The sequence below is a fragment of the Pocillopora verrucosa genome, chromosome 5 (assembly GCF_036669915.1).
Source record: "Pocillopora verrucosa isolate sample1 chromosome 5, ASM3666991v2, whole genome shotgun sequence".
Lineage (NCBI taxonomy): Eukaryota > Metazoa > Cnidaria > Anthozoa > Scleractinia > Pocilloporidae > Pocillopora > Pocillopora verrucosa.
Genome location: NC_089316.1, coordinates 27,156,558 through 27,177,033, shown reverse-complemented (window position 1 = coordinate 27,177,033; position 20,476 = coordinate 27,156,558). Strand labels below are relative to the sequence as shown.

The 20,476-nt window shown below is 38.5% G+C and overlaps 1 protein-coding gene across 2 annotated transcripts; it reads right to left on the bottom strand.

The window, feature by feature from the left end:
* Nucleotides 1–1,037: 1,037 nt before the first annotated feature.
* LOC131777475 (uncharacterized) lies at nucleotides 1,038–19,959 on the bottom strand. Of its 2 annotated transcripts, XM_059093780.2 has the most exons (18): nucleotides 19,658–19,959; nucleotides 16,988–17,147; nucleotides 15,513–15,530; nucleotides 13,248–13,332; nucleotides 11,878–11,951; nucleotides 11,046–11,233; nucleotides 10,851–10,943; nucleotides 8,466–10,159; nucleotides 7,636–7,905; nucleotides 6,645–7,123; nucleotides 5,733–5,754; nucleotides 5,475–5,630; nucleotides 4,661–5,052; nucleotides 4,178–4,277; nucleotides 4,033–4,058; nucleotides 3,525–3,694; nucleotides 2,396–3,312; nucleotides 1,038–1,822 (listed from the first exon to the last, which is right to left on the bottom strand). In XM_059093780.2, the coding sequence occupies exons 1-18, from the start codon at nucleotides 19,747–19,749 to the stop codon at nucleotides 1,713–1,715; spliced, it is 5,046 nt and encodes a 1,681-aa protein (XP_058949763.2). In that variant the 5' UTR covers nucleotides 19,750–19,959; the 3' UTR covers nucleotides 1,038–1,712. The 2 variants fall into 2 exon arrangements, with proteins under 2 accessions (XP_058949763.2, XP_058949765.2); XM_059093782.2 differs by lacking the exon at nucleotides 15,513–15,530.
* Between the last annotated feature and the right edge of the window lie 517 nt (nucleotides 19,960–20,476).

Below are 20,476 nucleotides of genomic sequence, written 5' to 3'. Positions count from 1 at the left end.
CTTCACGGTGGCCATTACTTTTTCGAACCAACCAATCAGTGCGCACGAAAAGCACCAGTCACCTGTGTAGTGTCAACGAGTTGCGCACGTCAAAATAAGCCAGTTTCCGTAATTTCGCTTTCATATGTGTTTACCCTCCAGAGTTTCTAATTGTGTCTGTACGTACCCACTGTCAATGCCAATTTATTAATATTTTTTCGCTTTCTTTGCCCCGGTGTTTCATTTTCTGTTAGTCAAGTTCTTGCTGATGTGTAAACACGGATTATAAGACAGTTTCGTTCCTGCTAAATTCGTCTCTGTAGGATTTGTGCAATTTTAGAACCCCTGGTAAAATACGAGATATAAGCTGACGCTCTTCGGATCGACCCAAATATTAGAGACCAACACTTAAGGGAAGGGAAGCCTCTTTTCTAGTAACAACCCACGCTCATTTCGTTCCGACACTGCTTAGAAATCCGCTAATGGTTAGACATTCTAGACTTAAAACCTCTTTCGTCCAGCCAAAGTCCCCCGCCTGGTGATATGTAAATGAAACATTAAGCAATTAGCGGACGAGATTGAGCATGAATTGATAAGTAAGTGAACACCCTCTGGAATTGAGGAAAGTGGCCTACGAGAAATTTAACTCATAAGCGGACACCAAGGCAAAATGGAGCGCATCTCCAATTATGTGGGAGCGTTATGTCGGACTCTGGTTAATGTAAAAAAAAAACAAAAAAAAACAGACAACTTGCTTCCCGTAAACAACTGGAGATTTGACGAAAAACCGATCACTTCTCTTATGTTGCTCTGTCAAAGCAACGCAACCAAGCCGTATTTTTTTTTTAATTTGCAAAAGGGGAGTTGAAAAGTGTGCATAAGTAGAACTGTCCACTTACAAGAGTGTCTGTTAGCGGAGAGTTGACTGCAGTGAACTCAACAAGAGAAAACAACAAAATTAACATAAAAGAGGATCTTTTCACGAAGCGAAAGTTCCGCGGAGACCTCTCAACAATGATAAGTCTACTATAATTTGTGAAATCAAATAAACATCGCTTTGAAGTATCTCTTTATTCACATATTTGACATCGTATTTTTACAAGAGACCCGTGTCCATTTGTTCCTATTCATTTGTGAAGCTTAGGTCATCTCAAAATGTTCTCTATGCCACAATCATTACCTTGTATTTGATTTTCACATATTTATAAACCCACAGGGAAAAAAAATACCGAACAGGAAGGAGAGTTCATCATATTACGCATGAATGAAAGAGGAAGTATTTCTAAGACAGGAAACTAGTCATCAATTTACAAGCCACAATAACAAGCAGTCAATTTAAGTCGTTTAACTATTTAAAGACTCAAATTAAGATCAAACAAGACGACGTGTGTCTAAACGACTGCCGATAGATTTGAAGAGACACGCGTTGTTCTCAAAAAATCTCCGAACAATTTCCGATTCTAAGTATATCATCTCATGCTTTCAATAAAACTCTGTAGAAGAGAATCATACCATAGAGCGAGTACTGCGTATTTGCCGTACAAAAAAATAGCCTATTTAGCAACATGGCTATCCTACAGATCACACGGGTCGTACACTTTTACCGAAAGGAAGCTTTATCGAGGACTACGTCCAGCGCAGAACAGAAATGATGCCTACCGTGCGTCAGCGGCATTTGCCGGGTACGAATATCCCGGATGTTATAAGTCAGATACTATCGCTGTGAGAGGTTCCTAGCTGACTTGTTGTAAAAGGCACCTGACGCGATTGAGGTTCCTGACAAGGTTTCTGAAGTCTGTTTTTCTACCAGGCTGGGCAGGTGTACCATAAGTCTCTTCAAGAACTACAAGCGACAAGGAGAAAAACACGTTACTGAAATACAAATGGATCTAAGCCATTCCTTAAGATGTATTACGCTTCCGTTTTCAAACTAGGTTAAATGTTAAGCCCTTGGTATAAAAAAAATATTTAGCTCTCGCACGAATAAAAACTCATTTTAAAAAGAAAAGTTTTGCAGCAGCACACTGGTCAAACGTTGGGCATGCGCAAGGGGGACAATTTTGGCCGCCGCGCCAATTTCCAGAAAATAATTTTCAAGGAAAACATAACAACCGCTATCACGCGAAATATGCGAGAGACATTGGTATTTTCATAAAAACTAGTAAAGGAATGAAAACCAAGGAAAATTCAACTCCAGAACCGAAATAAAATAATTTAAAAGCCTCACGCAGTCCTGCACCTCTCAGTTACAAGTTTTCTCGCCCCGTCGTTAACGCGTGGGCACGCGATTGTTGTGCACGCGTTATCCCGCGAGGTCGTGCATGCGTGGTCACGCGCAATTTGGTATCTGAAAGCTTTTGGAAAAGATTCGATAACGTTCAATCCAGATTCGAGAAAGTTCAATCAGTTAGCTCACCTGCTAACTGTTGTTCAATCTGATCCATACGTCCTTCCAAATCATCCTGTATCTGCGTGATATCATCCAGCAGATTGTTGATAGCTCCCACGCTCTCATCATCTGACAAACTCTGCCCAGATTCCTGATTTTCTATCTTGATCTCACTCTCTCGAGCCCCCGCTGCACTGGCTGAATTTCTTGACTCGTTCTCTTGTTTAACCTGTGATTCGGATCCTACCTTGGGGTTGCTCTCACCGGTGGATGTCTTTACCTCAGCCTGATCAACCCTAGATGACCCCCCATGGGGCTTCAGTTCTGCTGATTGCCCAGTCCCTTCCGTGTCATTTTCGGGCTTTACCGCAAGTTGCACATTTTCTGATTTACTGACAGATTCCTCTTCAGATTTCCCCTGCTCAGGTAATGACGCACTTTTCATAAACACTGTCCGTTCACCGGCAGGAACTAAAGCCGGGATAGGAGACTGCGGATCTTCCTCCTTCTTTATCACACCTAATTGTCCTTCGCTTCCACCGGTACGCGATCCAGTACTTCCACTCACAGCACTCGCCCCTGTTCCTGACGAGCTGGAAAGTGATGACATTAAAACTGACCCTGTGCTCAACAAGGGTACGCTTTTATCTTGTATATTGTTATTGGTGTCCCCAGGGCCCTCCTCAGGACGGGGTGAGGTGGAGGAACGTTCTTCTTTCACTTTCGGCAGCCCGTTCGGAGAATGATCCTCATGCTCTACGTGACCATTTACAACAAGAATGCTTTTATTTTCAGTGCAAACCGTTTTTTCTCCTTGCTCGTTCACGTTTGTTACGCAACAATCCTCAACGGTTTTTTCTTTACATTCCGTTTCGTCCACGTTTGTTGTTAAACTACTCCCTCGCGGTTGTCGCCAGCATTTCAAATCAGGATGAGACGGTTTCCTAGAATTAAAAATGAAAATAAGTACAAAGTTGACGAAATCTTTAAAAACCCTTTGCAAAAATTTATCAGGATTGTATATAATCGAAAAAGTCACGAAGAGTGCAGTAAATCAAAACCATTGCAGGCCTGCAGTACTTTGGAAACCTAACTGAAAATTGCTCTAGATCATTTACGACTTCTCCGGAGATTTACTGAGGCTGTTTGTATTTACCCGAGGAGTTCGAATTTCAGCTTCAAACTGCGTAGGGAGCGGTTCACATCATGTATGTCACTCATCACGCCGTGAGTGGCGAGGTTGAACTCTGCTGAGTATTCAGGCTCTGGGACTGATGAAAAAGGCATGCATGCCAAGGTACCTCGTCTGAACCAATCAAAATCGTTCTGCAGGAGAAGTGATAGAAAGGATTACTGACGTGAACGTAGCATCAGTCAATCGAAGACGCGGTGAGTCTGGGTTCGAGCCCTGACCGGGTAAAGAGACTTTACCACTTTACTCTCCCCATGCCTCTCTTCACCCAGGAGAAAAGAATGGTTACTGGCGAACCTTCATAAAAAAGGGGGTAGGGGGCTTCTTGCAATAGGCTTGTTGTGGGACAAAGAAACTGAAGAAGAGCTCCCGCAGCGTGTGTAAAATTTGATCACAACATCAGAGGTTGTTGCTATTAACAACACTAGTCGTAGGAGAAACAAACACTCTAGAGAAATGATGACAGTGGTACCTTGTATTTTGCGCTTTTCCTTAACCCTGAAAGAAAGCCATGAGAAAGAAAATAAATAAATAACAATTGTATTTCACTCAGCATTTGTTTGAAGTCCACGAGTACTCCCTTTTTCTTACAACGAATTTGAACAAACAACTCTTACCTGTTGGTTCGGTGCACACATAGCAGACGTAATTTGGCGGAACAGTTTGTTCACTGAGACCCACACACACACTGTGCTGCCATGTTAGACACTGCTCACACTACAGTACCAACGACAAAAGATAGACAAATTAAAACAAAAGAAAACGGTCTAAATCAGGGGGAAAGGAAGCCTGTTCCTCCTATGAGTAAAGGGAATAGAAACGTTGTCTGGATGTTTAAAGAAGGGGAGGAGAGGAAAGGTGGCCACTAGAGATTTTTAAAGAAGAGAGAACTTAACTCGATGGGCTTTAAAAGCCTATCCCCCCCCTCCCTCCCTCTCTTCACAATGGAAGTGTAAGGGAAAAACTGCTCAGCCTTTTGGCTGTTAATGGGGGGAGGGGTGGGAGAGGAGAGATGCCTTAAATGCCTTCCCAGAACCCTCCCCACCCCTGAGAGCTTCCTTCACAAAATACACCAGGGTGAGATTTGACAAAAAGATCACCTGTATCATGAAGCCGCCTTCCTCGGACTCATTACACACACATCTTATCACATCTCCATTGATGTCTTCCTCCTCTTCCACCTCCATGCATTCCATTGTCCCTGGGTCAATATTCTCCGTATCTACCCCACCCCCCTCAATCTCCAGGTCTAGTTCCTGACTGACAGAAGGTTCAGAGTCCATAGCGGGGGATATCACCACATTCGATAACTCCTCCAGTGGTTCAGGTTTTATGGTCGGCGATGGGACCACACTACTTGGACTGGTTATCTGAGAGCTGCCTGATGAAAGAGTGGCTGGGGCTGAAGACCTGTGAATGCGACGCTTGTGCAGGCGATGCTGGCTGACAAACTCGGGGGAAGTGTCAGGAGCAGAGTCCGACCTGACGGAGACTAACCAATAATAAAAAAAAATAAAATTGGCCATCATGATGTACTTAAAAAGCATTTTTATTCTTTCAAAAACAAGACTTGGCTACGAGACCTGGTCAGATCATTGCGATGTGTTCTTGGACAAGACACTTTACTCTCCCCATGCCTCTCTCCACGCAGGAGTATGAATGGGTACCTTACAAATTCTCAGAGAGACTAGACAAGACATCATAGGGGAAGGGGGGAAGGGGGCTGCGATGGCTAGCAAACCCCCCAGGAGGGGAGTGAAAATACTTTTCGTCCATTTATGCTATAGAAACTGGGATAATCTTCGCCTGAATGAGCCACTTGGCTCTGGTGCAGACACAAACTTTTTTAATGTCTCTTTTCTTCCATTTTTTAAATTAAATTATTAAAATAGATGCGGACTTAGTAATCCCCACCTGACTTTTTTCTCTTAATTCCAGTTTTGTCCTTTTGATTATGGTAGTATTTAATGTGATATTCCAAGCCACTTTCTTTACGGAATGACTTATCACACCCAGATACTTGGCATTTGTATTTATTATGGTCCATTTCAATTATCAGTTCCTTGGGGGCTGAAATCAAAGGCAAGATTTTAATAAAACAAAACCACCCAAAAAAAAGGAAAAAAAAATGTGACGTGCAAAATTTGATGTAAAACTTCAGACTACTCATACCCAGATCTTTAGACTTGCGCATCTGAAATAAATAGCATTTTCATTAGTTTTCTTCACCTACATCATCTACATTTCAGCAGAAAAACAAATACACTCAAAAGAAAGACTTTTCTTCCTGATGTTGTGCATCCACTGGTAGATTTCCTTAAAATTATGTTTCTTTGCTTGGTTTATCACAATCATCAATACTTTAGAGAAAATGTTTTGTTTACTATCAGGGCGTGAAATAATTTTTTTTTTTCTGATAGCCACTTGGCTCCTAAATTCTTCAAAGTGGTAGCCAATTCAAAAAAAGTTGGTCGCCATTTTCAAAGACAAACAAAACCTTTTTTTATGCTGTCATCGTTCTAGAAATTAAGTAAGGGAAAAGATCGTTAACATGCTACAAAGTGGACACTAGGATGGATGATATGTAACGTTCAAGCTCACCTAAATCCAAGATGGCGTCTAGTTATCGATCGAGACGCATGTGCTGCGTTTTGGAAACAAACTTCGCGGGGAAGTTTGCTGCGGATTTATCTTTGCGAATCTTTCTAATTCACTATATCGTTAGGTAAGGTTATGATGAAACATTCTAGTCGCCAATTTGGCGACTAATTTTCAGGATTTGGTCGCCAAAGTGAAAAATTTAGTCGTAATGGCGCCTGTATTAGGCGCAATTTCACGCCCTGACGATCCCTCCATAACTGTACACTTCATGCTCCAATCATCAGTAGTAGTTTTAAATTGAAATTGCATATCTTTTCTTTAAAAAGAATCTCCTTAATTTTGGAACTACATGTATTTTTATCACGTTTGACAAAATGTTATCGTTTGGATAACATCAGTGTTGTTCTTTGACCAAAAGGCATCTGTGAAGACATTGACAGTGACTTTCATTAAGAAGATTGCTACAGGGTATGAATATCTTACCCTGCCAGGAAGTAGAGCTTGTAAACCATCTGGGCTCAGATCATGAGGCACCCCTGATATTCCAGTTGCCTGTACCACAGACATAGCAGTGGCACTTGTTGGTGTTGCTGTGGTTGATGCTTTCAGATTTGACATAGACGTCAACTGACTTGCTGGTGCTAAAGGTTTTTCACTGTTCTCTGTTCCATCTTTAGACCCCCCGTTGGAATTAGTTTCTGAAATGGTAGGTTTTGGAGCAATACTTTCCCCACCCTCTCCACTCCTTTGGACAGTGGTCTGTTCGGCACTGGAAGCATTTTCTGCTTCTGATTTGGCTGCTGATGGCGCCTCCACACTTGATGCAGGCAACGATTTGGTTGGAAGGGGCCTTTCACTTTTGCGGGAGCGTCTGTTTTGGTGCTTTGAGCTTTCTGGAGTAGGACTGACGCTCGCTGGAACAGGAGGAACTTGGGGACTTTGGGGAACCTGAAGACTACGATCTAAAATTTCCAAAAAAATAAAATTCTTGATAATTATTATATAATAAGCTCAGTTATGCACACATTCTGATTGGTTTTCACTTATGATCTATTGGAGGACACACGTGTAGATGATACATTATATAAAACAATTATATTCCAAGTTGCCGTGCGTCTGTTCAGTAATAGATCACAGAGGACGTCAAAATGTGGTAAGAACATCAGTGACACACTCGGCTGCGCCTCGTGTGCCACTTTTTTGTTCTTACCACATTTTGACGTCATCTGTGATGTATTACTGAACAGGCGCACAGCAACTTGGAATCAATTTGTTAATTTGATACATGAGAAGCAGGGGAGACAAAACTGGTTATTTTAGTATTCTGTAAGCTCTTTTAGTGTGCGATGAGCTGAGAGGCTTCCCTTGCATTATCAATCAGCAAAATCCTTTGTCATCACTGAATGACAGTGGTTGTGTCTATCTTCAGTGCTCTTAGCTGCTGCTCACAAACAAAAGCACAACAAGTACTTACCATCATGTGCATGCCAATGGTCCTCATGGTGATGGCTCACTGGTAAGAAGCTCTGTGATGTTGGGGGCCCATGTCTAAGACCTACCCATGCTCCAGGAGGGGCTTGTTCTCTAAAATGAGGCATTCCTGGTCCACCACGAAGAATCCTCTGCTCACATTGCATCAGCTGTGCTAGTGCACTCTCATGGCTAGGAGGAGGGGGAGGAGGAGGAGGTGCCCCATGGGGGAGTGGAGGGTACACAGGTTGTCGCACCCCAGCAGAACAAGAACCTGTGCAACGAAAACAAATAGCTGTCATTTAAGTCTCACTACAATGAAAAAATTCCTTCTTGTTCTCTATTGCTTATGGTGTTAATTCTGGCCAAAATGCCTCAACCAAAGTATTAGAGCTAACAGATAGTGTTTCAGTCGAGTTAGAAGAGCTGGATCAAGAAAGGAAGAGGTGTCATTTATAAACCATTTCAAATTTTCAACGTATGAACAGTTGATTTAATATGCAGAATGGTAACTAACTCTTAAAAGCACTAAAGTCTGCACATAAAATGAGCTGGGGTCACACATTCTACTGTTAAACTAACAGCTAACTGATGTCATTTTCCCTCTAAATCCAGCCTTCCCAGTTTAACTTGACTTAAATTAAACATGATCTAGTAATATTTTAAAAGAGAAATCCCATTTGAAAATTCAGACATGTTTTATTTTAACTTCAGGCGTAATGCTTGACAGAGTGCTTTTTTGGCTTAAAGTCGAAATGAGATCGAGAAAGAGTGAAAAGTTCTGTTCATTTTTGCAGATCTTTATCAAGTGAAGGTAATCAAATGACTACTTACACTGACCGATGCAAGGTCCATGTGGAGGATAGTGCATCCCATGAGCATACAGCATGTACCCTGATGACGGAGGAGGATACTCCGGGTGAGGATGCATGTGACCAGGGGGGAGATGCATCCCATGACCTGGGTGTGGTCCATACAGATGCTGATGGTGAGGAGGGGGACAACATGACCCTGGCATGGGTGAGTAAATAAGGGGAGGGGGTCCTGGAGGAGGTGGATATGACTCTCTGGGGTAGGGTGGTGGATTAGCAGGAGGTGACGGGCTCAGTGCAGAGGGGGGTGGAGGTGAAGAGTGATGTTTCGCGAGTTGAAAGGCAGATGGTGAATGAGCTGCAGCTTGAGCTTCGCTCTGCCGTTGTGCTGACAGCTTTCCAGTGATCTGGTCCAACCGAAACTTCTTGGCCTGATATGTCTGTTTCTTGGGAGCAACTTGGTTTTCATTTGCTGCAGTTGATGCCGTTGGGCTCGTTGGAGTGGTTGGAGTAGAAGTTAGACTTTCTGTAGGAATTGTCACGATAGTTAATTCATTTTCTGTGGTAGGAATCTCTGTCTTCTCCTCTGGTTTTGCATCAGGTAGTAAAGGCTTCTCAATGTCCATAAATGCCATGGAGTATCCATATCCTCTAGGACTTATTGAAGATGATCTACTCCCCTTAAAACTCCTCCTCCGTTGTACAGTTTTCTCACTCTTAGCGCTAGTTTTGGTGCCAGTTTTGGGGGGAGCCACCTTAGGGGGCAAATTAACCTCCTGGGCATCTAACTTGGGGGGTGACGCAGCCCTTGGGGTAAATTGTTGTTTGGTTGAAGGACTAACTTTTAAAGATAAACTTGTTTTAAATGACATGCCACTTTTGGCTTTGCGTGTTCTTGACAGACGTTCAGCTCGTGAAAGTGTTCTTTTAATTTTGGGACCTTTTGAAGTTTTTAGTTTAGAAGTTGAATTGCCTGGTTTAGAAGTCACTATTGAAGTACTTGTCTCTCTCAAAGAAGTTTCAAATGTAGTTGAAGAATCATTTTTCTCTGGAGATGTCTCTGTGTCGGGGTCTTGGATATTTCTACCATAACTATTTTCATTTTCTTCTTGTGGAGGGAGATTACTTTGTTGCTCAAATTCAACACCCTCATCGCTTATATTTGAAGAGTTTTCTGTGGCAGTTTTGTCCTTATTTTCTGACACATAGTCCACCTGTTGTTGTTCTATACTTTCATCTTTAAAACTCAAACTGTCTCTATCATTGTTGCAACTACTCTCTTGCTTTTTTCTGTGTTCATAGTAATCTTGAGGATCACTCTCCAAAGTCTCATGTGTGCTTGAATAGTGTAATGACGCTGATGATATTGTGGAATGTTCCTTTGCATCAAAGAAAACCTTCCTGTCATCATTTTCAGTTTCATTAGCGGACTGATGTTTATCTTCCCGATTCTTTTTCAGTTCATCATTTGTTTTGAGCGCATTCTTTTTATCCATGAATCTTCTCTGCTTCCTTATACCCACTGTGGATGTTTTTTGATGTGGTATTTTCTCCACAGGCGTTTTATGCTTCACCAATTGAGTAAAATTACCCTCCAGTAAATCCTCTTTTTCTGTCAATTGATGCATATCAACATGTCTTTCTTTTCTATCTGAAGGCTCTTCATTTTTGATGAATGAATCCACATCAGCTTCAATCTCTTTACTTTTCTTGTCCCTCAAATAAATGAAGAAAAAAAAAACTGATGAATATTTAGCAGTAGGATGCCACAATTAATGATGTAAGAAGCTTCTAACTAAAAACCCTTGACAGTTCTTTTGGTAAAGTGATATAAGAGGACCACTTCAACCCTTAACACCCTTGTATCAGTATACATATTCTCCATACTGTTCTCTATACATTTTCTAAGGTGCTGACATAGAGAATTTGTTCAAAAATCAAGAGCTTCCTTGGGGGTGATGATTTCCCATAATTCTCATAATTTAATGCTTGATTCAGGGTTGATATTGTAAGGAGAAATTGGATACCAGTCACTCTTAGAACTTTAAGGGTTAAAAGTTTTGTTTTGATTTTTTTTTTATCTTTTAATTACAATGTTTTCTTGAATGGTGGTGAATCAAAAAGACAACTGAAAGTAAGTGTAATTTGGGAGTACATGTAAGTGTTCCCGATCAATTCACAACACCGTCCCCTTGCCTAGTGTCAGTAAGCTCATACTGTCTTTACTCTGCACAAAGTAAACCTTCACAGACCCAAAACTCAAGCCTCATTAGCAAACACATTAACACCAAGAAATGCTATAACTTTTTGCTTCAATCTTAGCATGTCAGGCTTTTAATCCAACCCAAACAAATTGCTATGATCAATGTACCTAAGACATAGAGTCTGTCATGAACTTGACACTTACTGTTTTTGAGAATCCACTGTTTGCTCATCAACTTCAGGCATTTCAGCTGGACTTGATACACTGGATTCACTTGCTGTGCCAAAGTCATCCTTCCTGCAAATATGAATGTTCCACAAAAGAGAATTAAAGGTCGTAGCACAGAGTGCTTTAAAAAACAAAGAACATAAACTTCCCAAACAGCCAATAATCCCTTACTCATGCATTTTCCCCTTTCTTCCTCTGTAATCTTTTCTCTTCACTGGAATAACTGTTGTGGGGCTGGTCTCTGAACTCCTCTTACGAGCTCGTTCAGCTCTAGCAGATGCCATCAGCTGCCGCCTTTCTCTCCTTTCTTGAATTTCCTTTTCATGCTCCTGCTTGTCATTGGAACTCATGTTGATCTTCTGCAAAGGGAGAGGGAAAAATCACTAGTTTATTACAAAGTATTTAGAAAAAAAAAAGAAAGAAAAGCCATGCTGTCAATACTTCAACCAAGACCCAAGCAAATTGCTGGCAAAAATATTTTTTTGCGATAAAATCACTGTCCAGTACAAAATAATCAACAGAGACACATGCATTCATCATAACATTAGAGTATTCTTAAATTGTTAGGGCACAAGGTAAGACAAATTATACTCTGAAGCACTGTGTTCCACACAATGCATGATTTTCCCTGTTTCCCAAACATGAAGCAACTTGGAGCATTGCTACACCCCCTGGATAAAATGATTGCATAGAAGCCCTTCTTACACCACCCCACACAACATCACACCACAACTCCCCCCACCAAACTTTTTTTGATGCTTCCCTGCCAATTTGCTGACACATAAGTGTAGTCCTAAGTGGAAAGAGACTCTATTGGAATTAATTGTCTGGCCCAAGAACACAACACAGCTACCCCTTCCCCCCTCCCCCAGGGCTTGAACTTAGAGCTCTTCATAACAAACACAGGAGTACAAACTACTTGGCCATTATCTCTCCAAAACTTAAAAAAAAAAAAAACAACAAACTTGGTAACTGGTTATAAATGATCTTCAAAAGCACTCACCCTATTATCTGGTTTGATATTTACTCTGTGGACCACCTTCTTGAATCCATCATAAAAGTGAACTTCATATGAACCTATAGTGCAAGGAGCTCAATTAATTTCATTCATGCATACAGCTTGCTAAATTGATTATCTGCCTTCAGTACAGACTGACAACATTGATTCATCACGGACAATTGTGTTACATTCTTTTGCTCAAAGATTATGCGGTAGAGCAGTAAAAATCAAACAAAATTGCTGCTACAGCTGTTTGGTTTTGAAAACATTTTTCCAACAAGTTTAAAGCTTCACAAATTTAACAAAGAAGGGAATCCCCTCAACTGAATTAATAGCAATGTAAAGTGGAACACACATGTTTACATGTCAATTCATCACTCTGAAACACAAGCTTGATTGCCAGTTTGGAAACTAAAGCAAAAATATGTACAGTGCATTGTTTGATTTTCACTGTGTTTGTTAGAGATAACTGGTAATACTGGTTAAATTCACAGGTGATACCTGTTGAACTTTCATGAAGGCAGACACTCACTGTCTCAACTTATAACACTTATTTAAAACAAGCAGCAAATGTAGTCTTTACTACCAATATCTGTGAACAAATTCTCTTAATTTCTATGAATTTCTTTGTGCAAGAGTGTGTTTTAATTACTGCTAGGAATTTGACATTACATCAAGACAACATCCTCTTGGTGCTAGTTATTTTTTTCTTCACTACCTGCCTAGTTGACATTGTATAAATATCAAAAGTTAAAATTGGTTTGGATTTCTCATCCTCTACTTTGATTTCAAATGATTGTCCTTGATAAAAAATAATCATTTAGTGAATTTTCACATGCCCACTCTAATCCCAAGAGGATATCATCCCTAACAATAATATTATGGATGGTTAAGAATATATGAAGTCATATAAATAATATTATGGGTTTGTAACTGCTATCCAAAATTACATAAACTATCATGTTTTGATTTTTTCCTCTCTTTTTGTTAAACATCGATTAAAGCCCAAGATGGATGAGTGCATGAAGCATCATGTTCACCCTCTAACTCCTAGGGGTGACCAAGACAGAACCTCTCCTTACGATATGAATACAACATCAAGCAGACAAGTAACAAGAATAAAGAAAATACCAATCAATGAAATTATTCCTTGATCCAATACCAAATTCTCCCAACTAATATCATAGGAATTCTATGGCAGACAGTAAGGAGAATTACTTATGAGATCTTGGGAGCAAAGGGTTCTACTGGTCAGAAGGATTCATTGGACTGATGTACCTCCCTGCTTACAAATAATGATTCATACAAATCAAGTAAATTTTCCAGACCTGGTATTCACTTGGAACATTATTACAAATTTACAGATGTTTTACCTTCACTAAGGCACTTGGCAATTTTCGCTGGGTAGAATTTACAATCCTGCCACTTTGCTAATACTCGATCACCAGTTTTCCAATCCTGCACACACAAAGAAATCACAAATTGGTCACCATTAATGATTTTCCTACTCCATATCAGCACAAAAGAGAGGGTGGTTAGCTTACTTAAGTGTGTGAATGCAGGAAATTCCATCCAGACAATACCAGCCAGAGGGGTTCCAGCATACATACCTCTTACTAATTGAGTTCAAGGTCTGTGCTGTAAGTTACAGACCAAGTTTGTTTCTGCTTGGATTTTGCACTACAGCCATAATCCAAGCCGAAAAAACCAGGTTCTGTAACTTAAAGTACAGGCCAAGAAAACAAGGTTAATGAGATAATTATTTGAAATCTATTTCCTCAATAGGTTCTAATACAGGGGGAAGATTTCAATCCAAACAAACTTTTAAGTTTAGGAGGCTGCACAGTGAAATACAGCCCTATCTGTATCAGCCCTTCAGTACTATTTGAGATAACTTGCCTGCAGAGCAAAGGTTGCATAGATTATAGTGTACACTTACTCTACATGCAGTGTCTACACTCTCTGGGCAAAGAATATCTACATGGGATTTGTAGCTAATATTTTTAGGCTGCTTCTGCATTCATGCTATGGGACAGACCAGACAAGGGTGAGTCTAAAAAGCACTGAAGCTGAGGAATCCTGCTTTCATCCTTACCCTGCTTATTTAACCTTTTACACCCTAACATCAGTATGCATATTCTCCATACTGTTCTCTATACATTTCCTAAGAAGCTGATTAGGAGAATTTGTTTAACAATCAAGAGCTTCTTTAGTTGGTGATCATTTTCTTCATTCTCATGACCTTCATGTGTGATTCAAGGCTGATAGAGCAAGGAGAAATTAGATGCTTATCACTCTTGGGGTGTAAACGGTTAAAACATGAAACTCAACTTTAGTCCATGTTGTATAATGTACAAAATGATTTCAACACAGTGTTAAACAGAAATTCAAATTTCAAGTTGTTGTTTTTTCCCCCACTGAGAATCTCAAAAGACTGTTGAATTCTAGGCAATCAAAAAAACAAAACAAAAAACAAAGGGATAGCACAGCAAAGATAAGAAAAGTATTATAGAAAAGACAAACAACAGCAAGATCAGCTTTGTCGTGATTATAGAAGGAAAGAGCTCTGTATCAAAGTGATTACAAATATCCTGTGGAGTGTTATAAAATGAATTGAAAACCAGAGAATGTGTGCATACATGAGTTTTGCTTCAAAGTAGTGAGGCAAAGTCGAAGAAAGGAGTGAAATTTTTGTTCTCTAACAGGTCATGAAACCAGATGAAAAATGATTAAACTTAGATTTTGGATTATTAACACTCACTAAAGGAAGTGTGCATGTTTCACACTTCACATTGCACATATCTTGTTGGATAATGTTTCCTAGCTATGTTTGTTCATCAATAAATCCTTCCTAATCCTAAATATTGATTCCAAAGTTTGAAAATTATAAATGGAATACAGGGAAAGAGTTTACAACGGTGTACAAAACACAACTTGTCAAAAGGTACGTCATTCTAACTTTGCCAAAGAAATTTAGAAGAAAGCAATGAAAAAAAAAACAAATTTCAGTTTTTCCAATTTTAAACCGTACTTATGCCTTCTACATGCAATTGAAAATAATTTGACTTCAATGTAACCACAGTGATGTGGGGCTGTGTTTCACAAACAGATGCAAAAACATTCAGTGCAGAGATGCAGAGATGGTTAAAGAAATCTAAAATCAGATATGAAAGTGGTTAGTGCTGTACCACTAACTGAACAAGGTATTGTGGGAAGAGGAAAAGAAATTTGAAAATTATACGAATTCTGCTGTCAAAATGAAAAGCTGTTGAAGTTTGGATTAGCATCAAATGAAGCTACACCTTCATCGTGTGATATGTACACTGTATGAAGCAAAGAGAGTGAAGACTGACACTATATTTGGTTTTTGGTTTAAACAACTGAAAAACTGAAGTTAAATGGTGAACATTAGGACATATTTTGCAAACACTGCCGCTGGAGGAATTTTATCAGTTTCAAAGCGATTTCAGACAATCTCATTGCAACATCAGCTTGCTGTTAAAAGCTCACAGAAAAATTAGATCTTGATTTACATACATGAACAACACAGTTTAATTAAAAAAATTATTATCTTACTTCACAACATAAGGTGGTATTTTTACAAGATAAAAATAGCAAAATAGACTCATCTGGTTGACCTGATAGTCGCAAACTTCCTGTTCATCGCAAGGTACAAGGGAAGAGGGCCATAGCACAAAGAAAGCAAGAGAAATATAGTTTAGATTTAACCAAGTGTGTACATAAACTTGCACACAACACGCAATCTATTAATAATGGAACAGGGAATATCACCCAAAAACATCTGCATAATGAATGAATGAAAGGGATTTAAGCAACAGAATTAAAAAAAGGTTATGTAAAGAAGGAATTGATATTGAATATTAGGAATTGTCAAGGCAGAAAGTAAAGACCACCAAATGGTGGGTAAACATCATTTTAATGAAGGAACAAACCCTAAAAAAGTGCACATATGAAGTTTGATATTCAACTTCAAGCAGCACAATCCCATTTTAGTAATAATACATTAGAAATGGAAGACTCTGTATTGGATGCTAAATGTAATGTCTTGTGACATCTGTTTGACTAATGATGCTATCAAATTAATTTGCAGTCAGAGCACCATCCAATGAGGCAACTGAATTCAATGACTCTGGCCTTTTTTTTAAGAGCACTAGGGAAAAGAGAGTTTTACTTTTTATTTAGATTAATTTCACTGAGACAACCCTTTGAGGAAGATGCAATTAGCACAAGTTAAGCACAGGTGAAAGACAGAAACAGCTGCAATATTTAATCAATATGGATGAAGCATAAACACAACTTTGCTGTTGTTCAGTTGAACTTAGCTTAAAATAAATTCCAGAAAGAAAAGATCACAAATTTTTGTGACTTAAACATTTTGAAAATAGGAAAGAATACCAAGGAGTATTTCTAAGAACAAACAAAAAAAATAAGTAGCACAACCAGAACAAAGTTCAGCACCTGCTCTTCCATCTTAGCTCTATGAACAGTAGATGTGTATTCAATACAAACAAAATATTGAAGAGCATAGCCCCAAAAAGGAAAATTACATGTACAGTGAGAAGCCGAAGATCATGGTGAATTCACTTAAAAGATAATTCGGTGAGCAAATCTTTGAGAGTTATTTTTTTTCTCTTCATAGGCGGAATGTGGAATTGAGGATAGAAATCAGAATCACTGATAGGAAATTAAAAGCATAATGTTAGTCAAAAAGAAATTTTTAGGCAAGATTGGCATGTATGCTCACACAGTTACATTTTAGTTCATGCATCAACAATGACACGATAAAGACAAGGTACCTGCCAAAATCAACTGTTCTGACAAATTTTAATACCACAATTTTCTGCCTATCATTATTCTGTGCATTTATCTATTTCATGCCCCTGGAAAAATCAGCAAAATTTAAGTGAAACCCACTCTAATGATTTCAAATAGGCTATTGTAACAGAATTATACAACAAAGAGAACAGATTTCAAGTTATTCTGTGTTACTGTTGCTTAAGCATTAACCAAAAACAGTCAATAATCTACTGCACTAGTACAATGTATTCCCTTTTTAAGCTTAGTTGACCAAAATAAGTTGGGCTTGTCAAACCTTTTCTTCTTTAGAGTCCTGAAAAAGGTGTTGCCGTCCGTGTGGCCTCAAACGTTCACTGTCAAATGCAATCCATTCATCATAACGATGATTCCAGCCCTCAAAATGAATCAGTACCTTCTTATCTTTTTCATCAACCCGGCATATTTTAGCAGAATACCTAAAAGATATTGACAAATGTAAAATATAATAAACTTTAAAGGAAAAAAACTCTGTAATCAATTTTTTGCTTTGAAAACAGAACTAAAGGGTATGGTTGCCCAAGGCCAGCCAAAAAACTGAGTAAGGTCTGATACAAAATTCCTGAAATGAAAATGATCCTTGAATGATGTATTAATCTCCATATACATGGTAGCTACCTTTGCGTTTAACCATTTCATTTATATATCCCACCAATGACAATCACGTTTGGAGTATTTTCTCTCCAAAGAAAAAATATCTGATCTGATCTTTCTCCCATGAATAACGATTATTTTCAGTTACAATACATTTCATACCATAGTGGCAAACAGTTTTTGATCAGTTTATAGCATAGCATAATAACAGTTCACTAAAACAGAGGCAGTTCTGTGTATAAAAATTTAATATTGCATCAGTTACTTTGACAAAGTGTTAATCCCAAGGCTTACACTCCACAAGTCTAGTATTTCTCTGCATAAATGTGTATCAAGTTGGACTTCCTAGCCAGCTTTGGATGAGTTTTACAAAACATTCATCCTTTACATACAATATTAAATAATAAGCTGAGTTATGCAAGCATTTAGATCAGTTGTTACCTATGATCTGTAGGAGGACGGATGCAAAGATGACATTACCATCAACAAAATTTAACTTTTTTATCATAAAAGATGAAAAGAATCCATGTTACCATGTGTTTGTATAGTAATAAATCATTGAAGTTGTCAAAATGTTTTAAGAACGTCAGTGACAAACTCTGCCACACTTTGAGTGCCATGTTTTTGTTCTTACCACATTTGACCTCATCAGTGATCTATTACTGAATTGATGCAAGTTAACATGGAATCTTTTAATTACCTAACATGAAATAAAATCATTCGTAGCAAGTGCATACAGTTGAATCCCAGTAACTCAAATTGTCAAGAGAAATTGAAATTACTTTGAGTTATCGGGGTTTTGAACAAAAATACCAGAAACACCTGATCAATTCCAGACTATGAGCAGTTATTTCTCTTTCCTGGAGAGAACTGTCATAACTATTTGTTTATGGACATGCAAACATGTGATATCGACAAAGGTTAGTTTGTCATAATATACAACTGAGATTAAATGTAATCCACAGTGCAAAATTTTCTGGCTCATTATTCTTCAAAAGTGAAAATCAACTTCAAGTTATCAAGGGTAAAATTGCAAAGAAAAGTACCCAAAGGGCAGTAAAAATTGTTTCAAGTTAGTGGGGTTACGAGTTGGCGGGGTTTCTAGTTATTGGGGTTTTGAGTTATAGGGGTTAAAATTATAGTAAATAAGAGGCAAATCCAAGGAAAATCAGTTTTGCCTCAAGTTAGCGCGAATTTGAATTACCAATGGTTTGAGTTATTGGAGTTCAACTGTAAGTGCATATTTTTGCTCTTGCTAATAGCTTGAGAGATTTAAGAAGTTGTCAGAAAACTGTGATGAACATCAAATGCATGCAAGGATTTCTCAAATTTGAATGATTGTGATAGAGACATTTTGGCTTGCAAAACAAAGAGGTAAATGTTTCAAAGGGACATTTGGAGATTAAATGCTACTTGAAGAAGGCTTTCAAGCACTTGCAAAAGCTCTTAGCTTGTGCTACTGAGAATATCATCAAGCATTGATAATTTATCACAATGAGAGAGTTGCCAGCCTAAGGCAGATCCCTTTCAACCTCTTCATGTATTACAATATTAACACAGATGCTCAATGTGTTTGCATTGATCACATGTTGTAATCTACTCCATGAAAATACAGAAACTAATTATTACAATTTATAACTAATGAAAAGAATGCACTTGTTCATCTGTGCTAAGGTTTTATTTAAAATCCACCCAGGTTTACCATTTTTGCTCGACTTTAACCTCTTGTTGTATATATTTCCTGGTGTTAGAAGTAACAATATTGAAGAATACCACATAAATATAACGAACTATACCAAAAGTATTGTTTTGTACCAGAAGTAAATATTTCTTTACGTACGTAGGTAAGTATATTTGTAATTGAAAAGCTTTAAGTAACAGACGTTCAAGATTATAGTTTCTATCGATTTCTACAAAAGTACAAAGGAAAATGCGAGTAAAATATCAATTTTTATCTCGTAAAAAAAGTGAACAAAAGAGGATAAAAATTCGCTATAATTTCAACTTGATGTGGTGACATCATTATCGGCACTAAAATTAAAGCAAACTTCGAAACGACACTTTTTCAATCTTTCCCCGAAAAGCACTTTGTCAAACTGAATACGTACCGTGGCAGAGATAAGAGGAGGAAAACCACGGAGTATTCCGGCCAAGTTTTGAAATGTCACCGCCAGAAATCGATTTATCACGAAAATTTTTAAGAACAGGCTGAAATCAGCCAAGCATGCAAACAAACAAAATTTGAGTTACGCGCGCAGTTTTTAGGAACATTCCTACCAAAAACACGAGTCAGAAGCAAGTAAATCTCTCCGTGCATGAAAGTAATACTACTCACCAACTTAACGTGTAATCCATTGCTTCGAGCCGGGCTCCGACTTGAAAATTAATTTTATATTTCGTTGAAGTGGGAGAGGTTTTCGTCGACATTTTGACCTTCACTGTTGACGATTCGTATAAATGCTAACCATTAGCACTACCACACCAAGTGAATCATTGCTCAAACGCCACGCACACAATAAGGAATGCAACCCGTAACCCAGAAACTCAAAAGACTTTTCTCTCCACGGACAACACCACAGGTCAACGTAACAAGAAACGCTTTCTTTCTTGGATCAATAGGAAACAACATGACTCAAATATCCACGAGGATTATAATTCCAACCACAATACCTTGCGAGCAGGAGGTTCATTAACTCAAGGTACTAGTACAAGACAACACATATTGCTCCTATCATTTCGCGGCCATTTTGGAACAAAATTAATAACTGTGATTTCCAAGATAACGATTCCTTACTAATGCCAATTTTCGCCTTATTTTGTGGTATTTAGATAGAAATGTGTTTGGTTGACCTAATGATGAATAAAATACAAGACTCCAACGCCCCATAAATTGTACAAATTTTCATTAACATACTCCATACTTTTGTTATGAAAATGACAAAGTGCAGCAAACTATACGTAAATTAAAAATATTACGAAAAAATAAACTAAACAAATGTATTACTCTTTACAATAAGTGTGTATGTGGCCGAGAGAGGCTAGAAAATTGTATGCAACAACTACATTTTGGATTATATGGTTTAGCCTAGCTAGTAAGTTAATTGTTTATAAATAATTTTTAGTAGGAAATAAGATGTAAAGATATTGTTGGAAG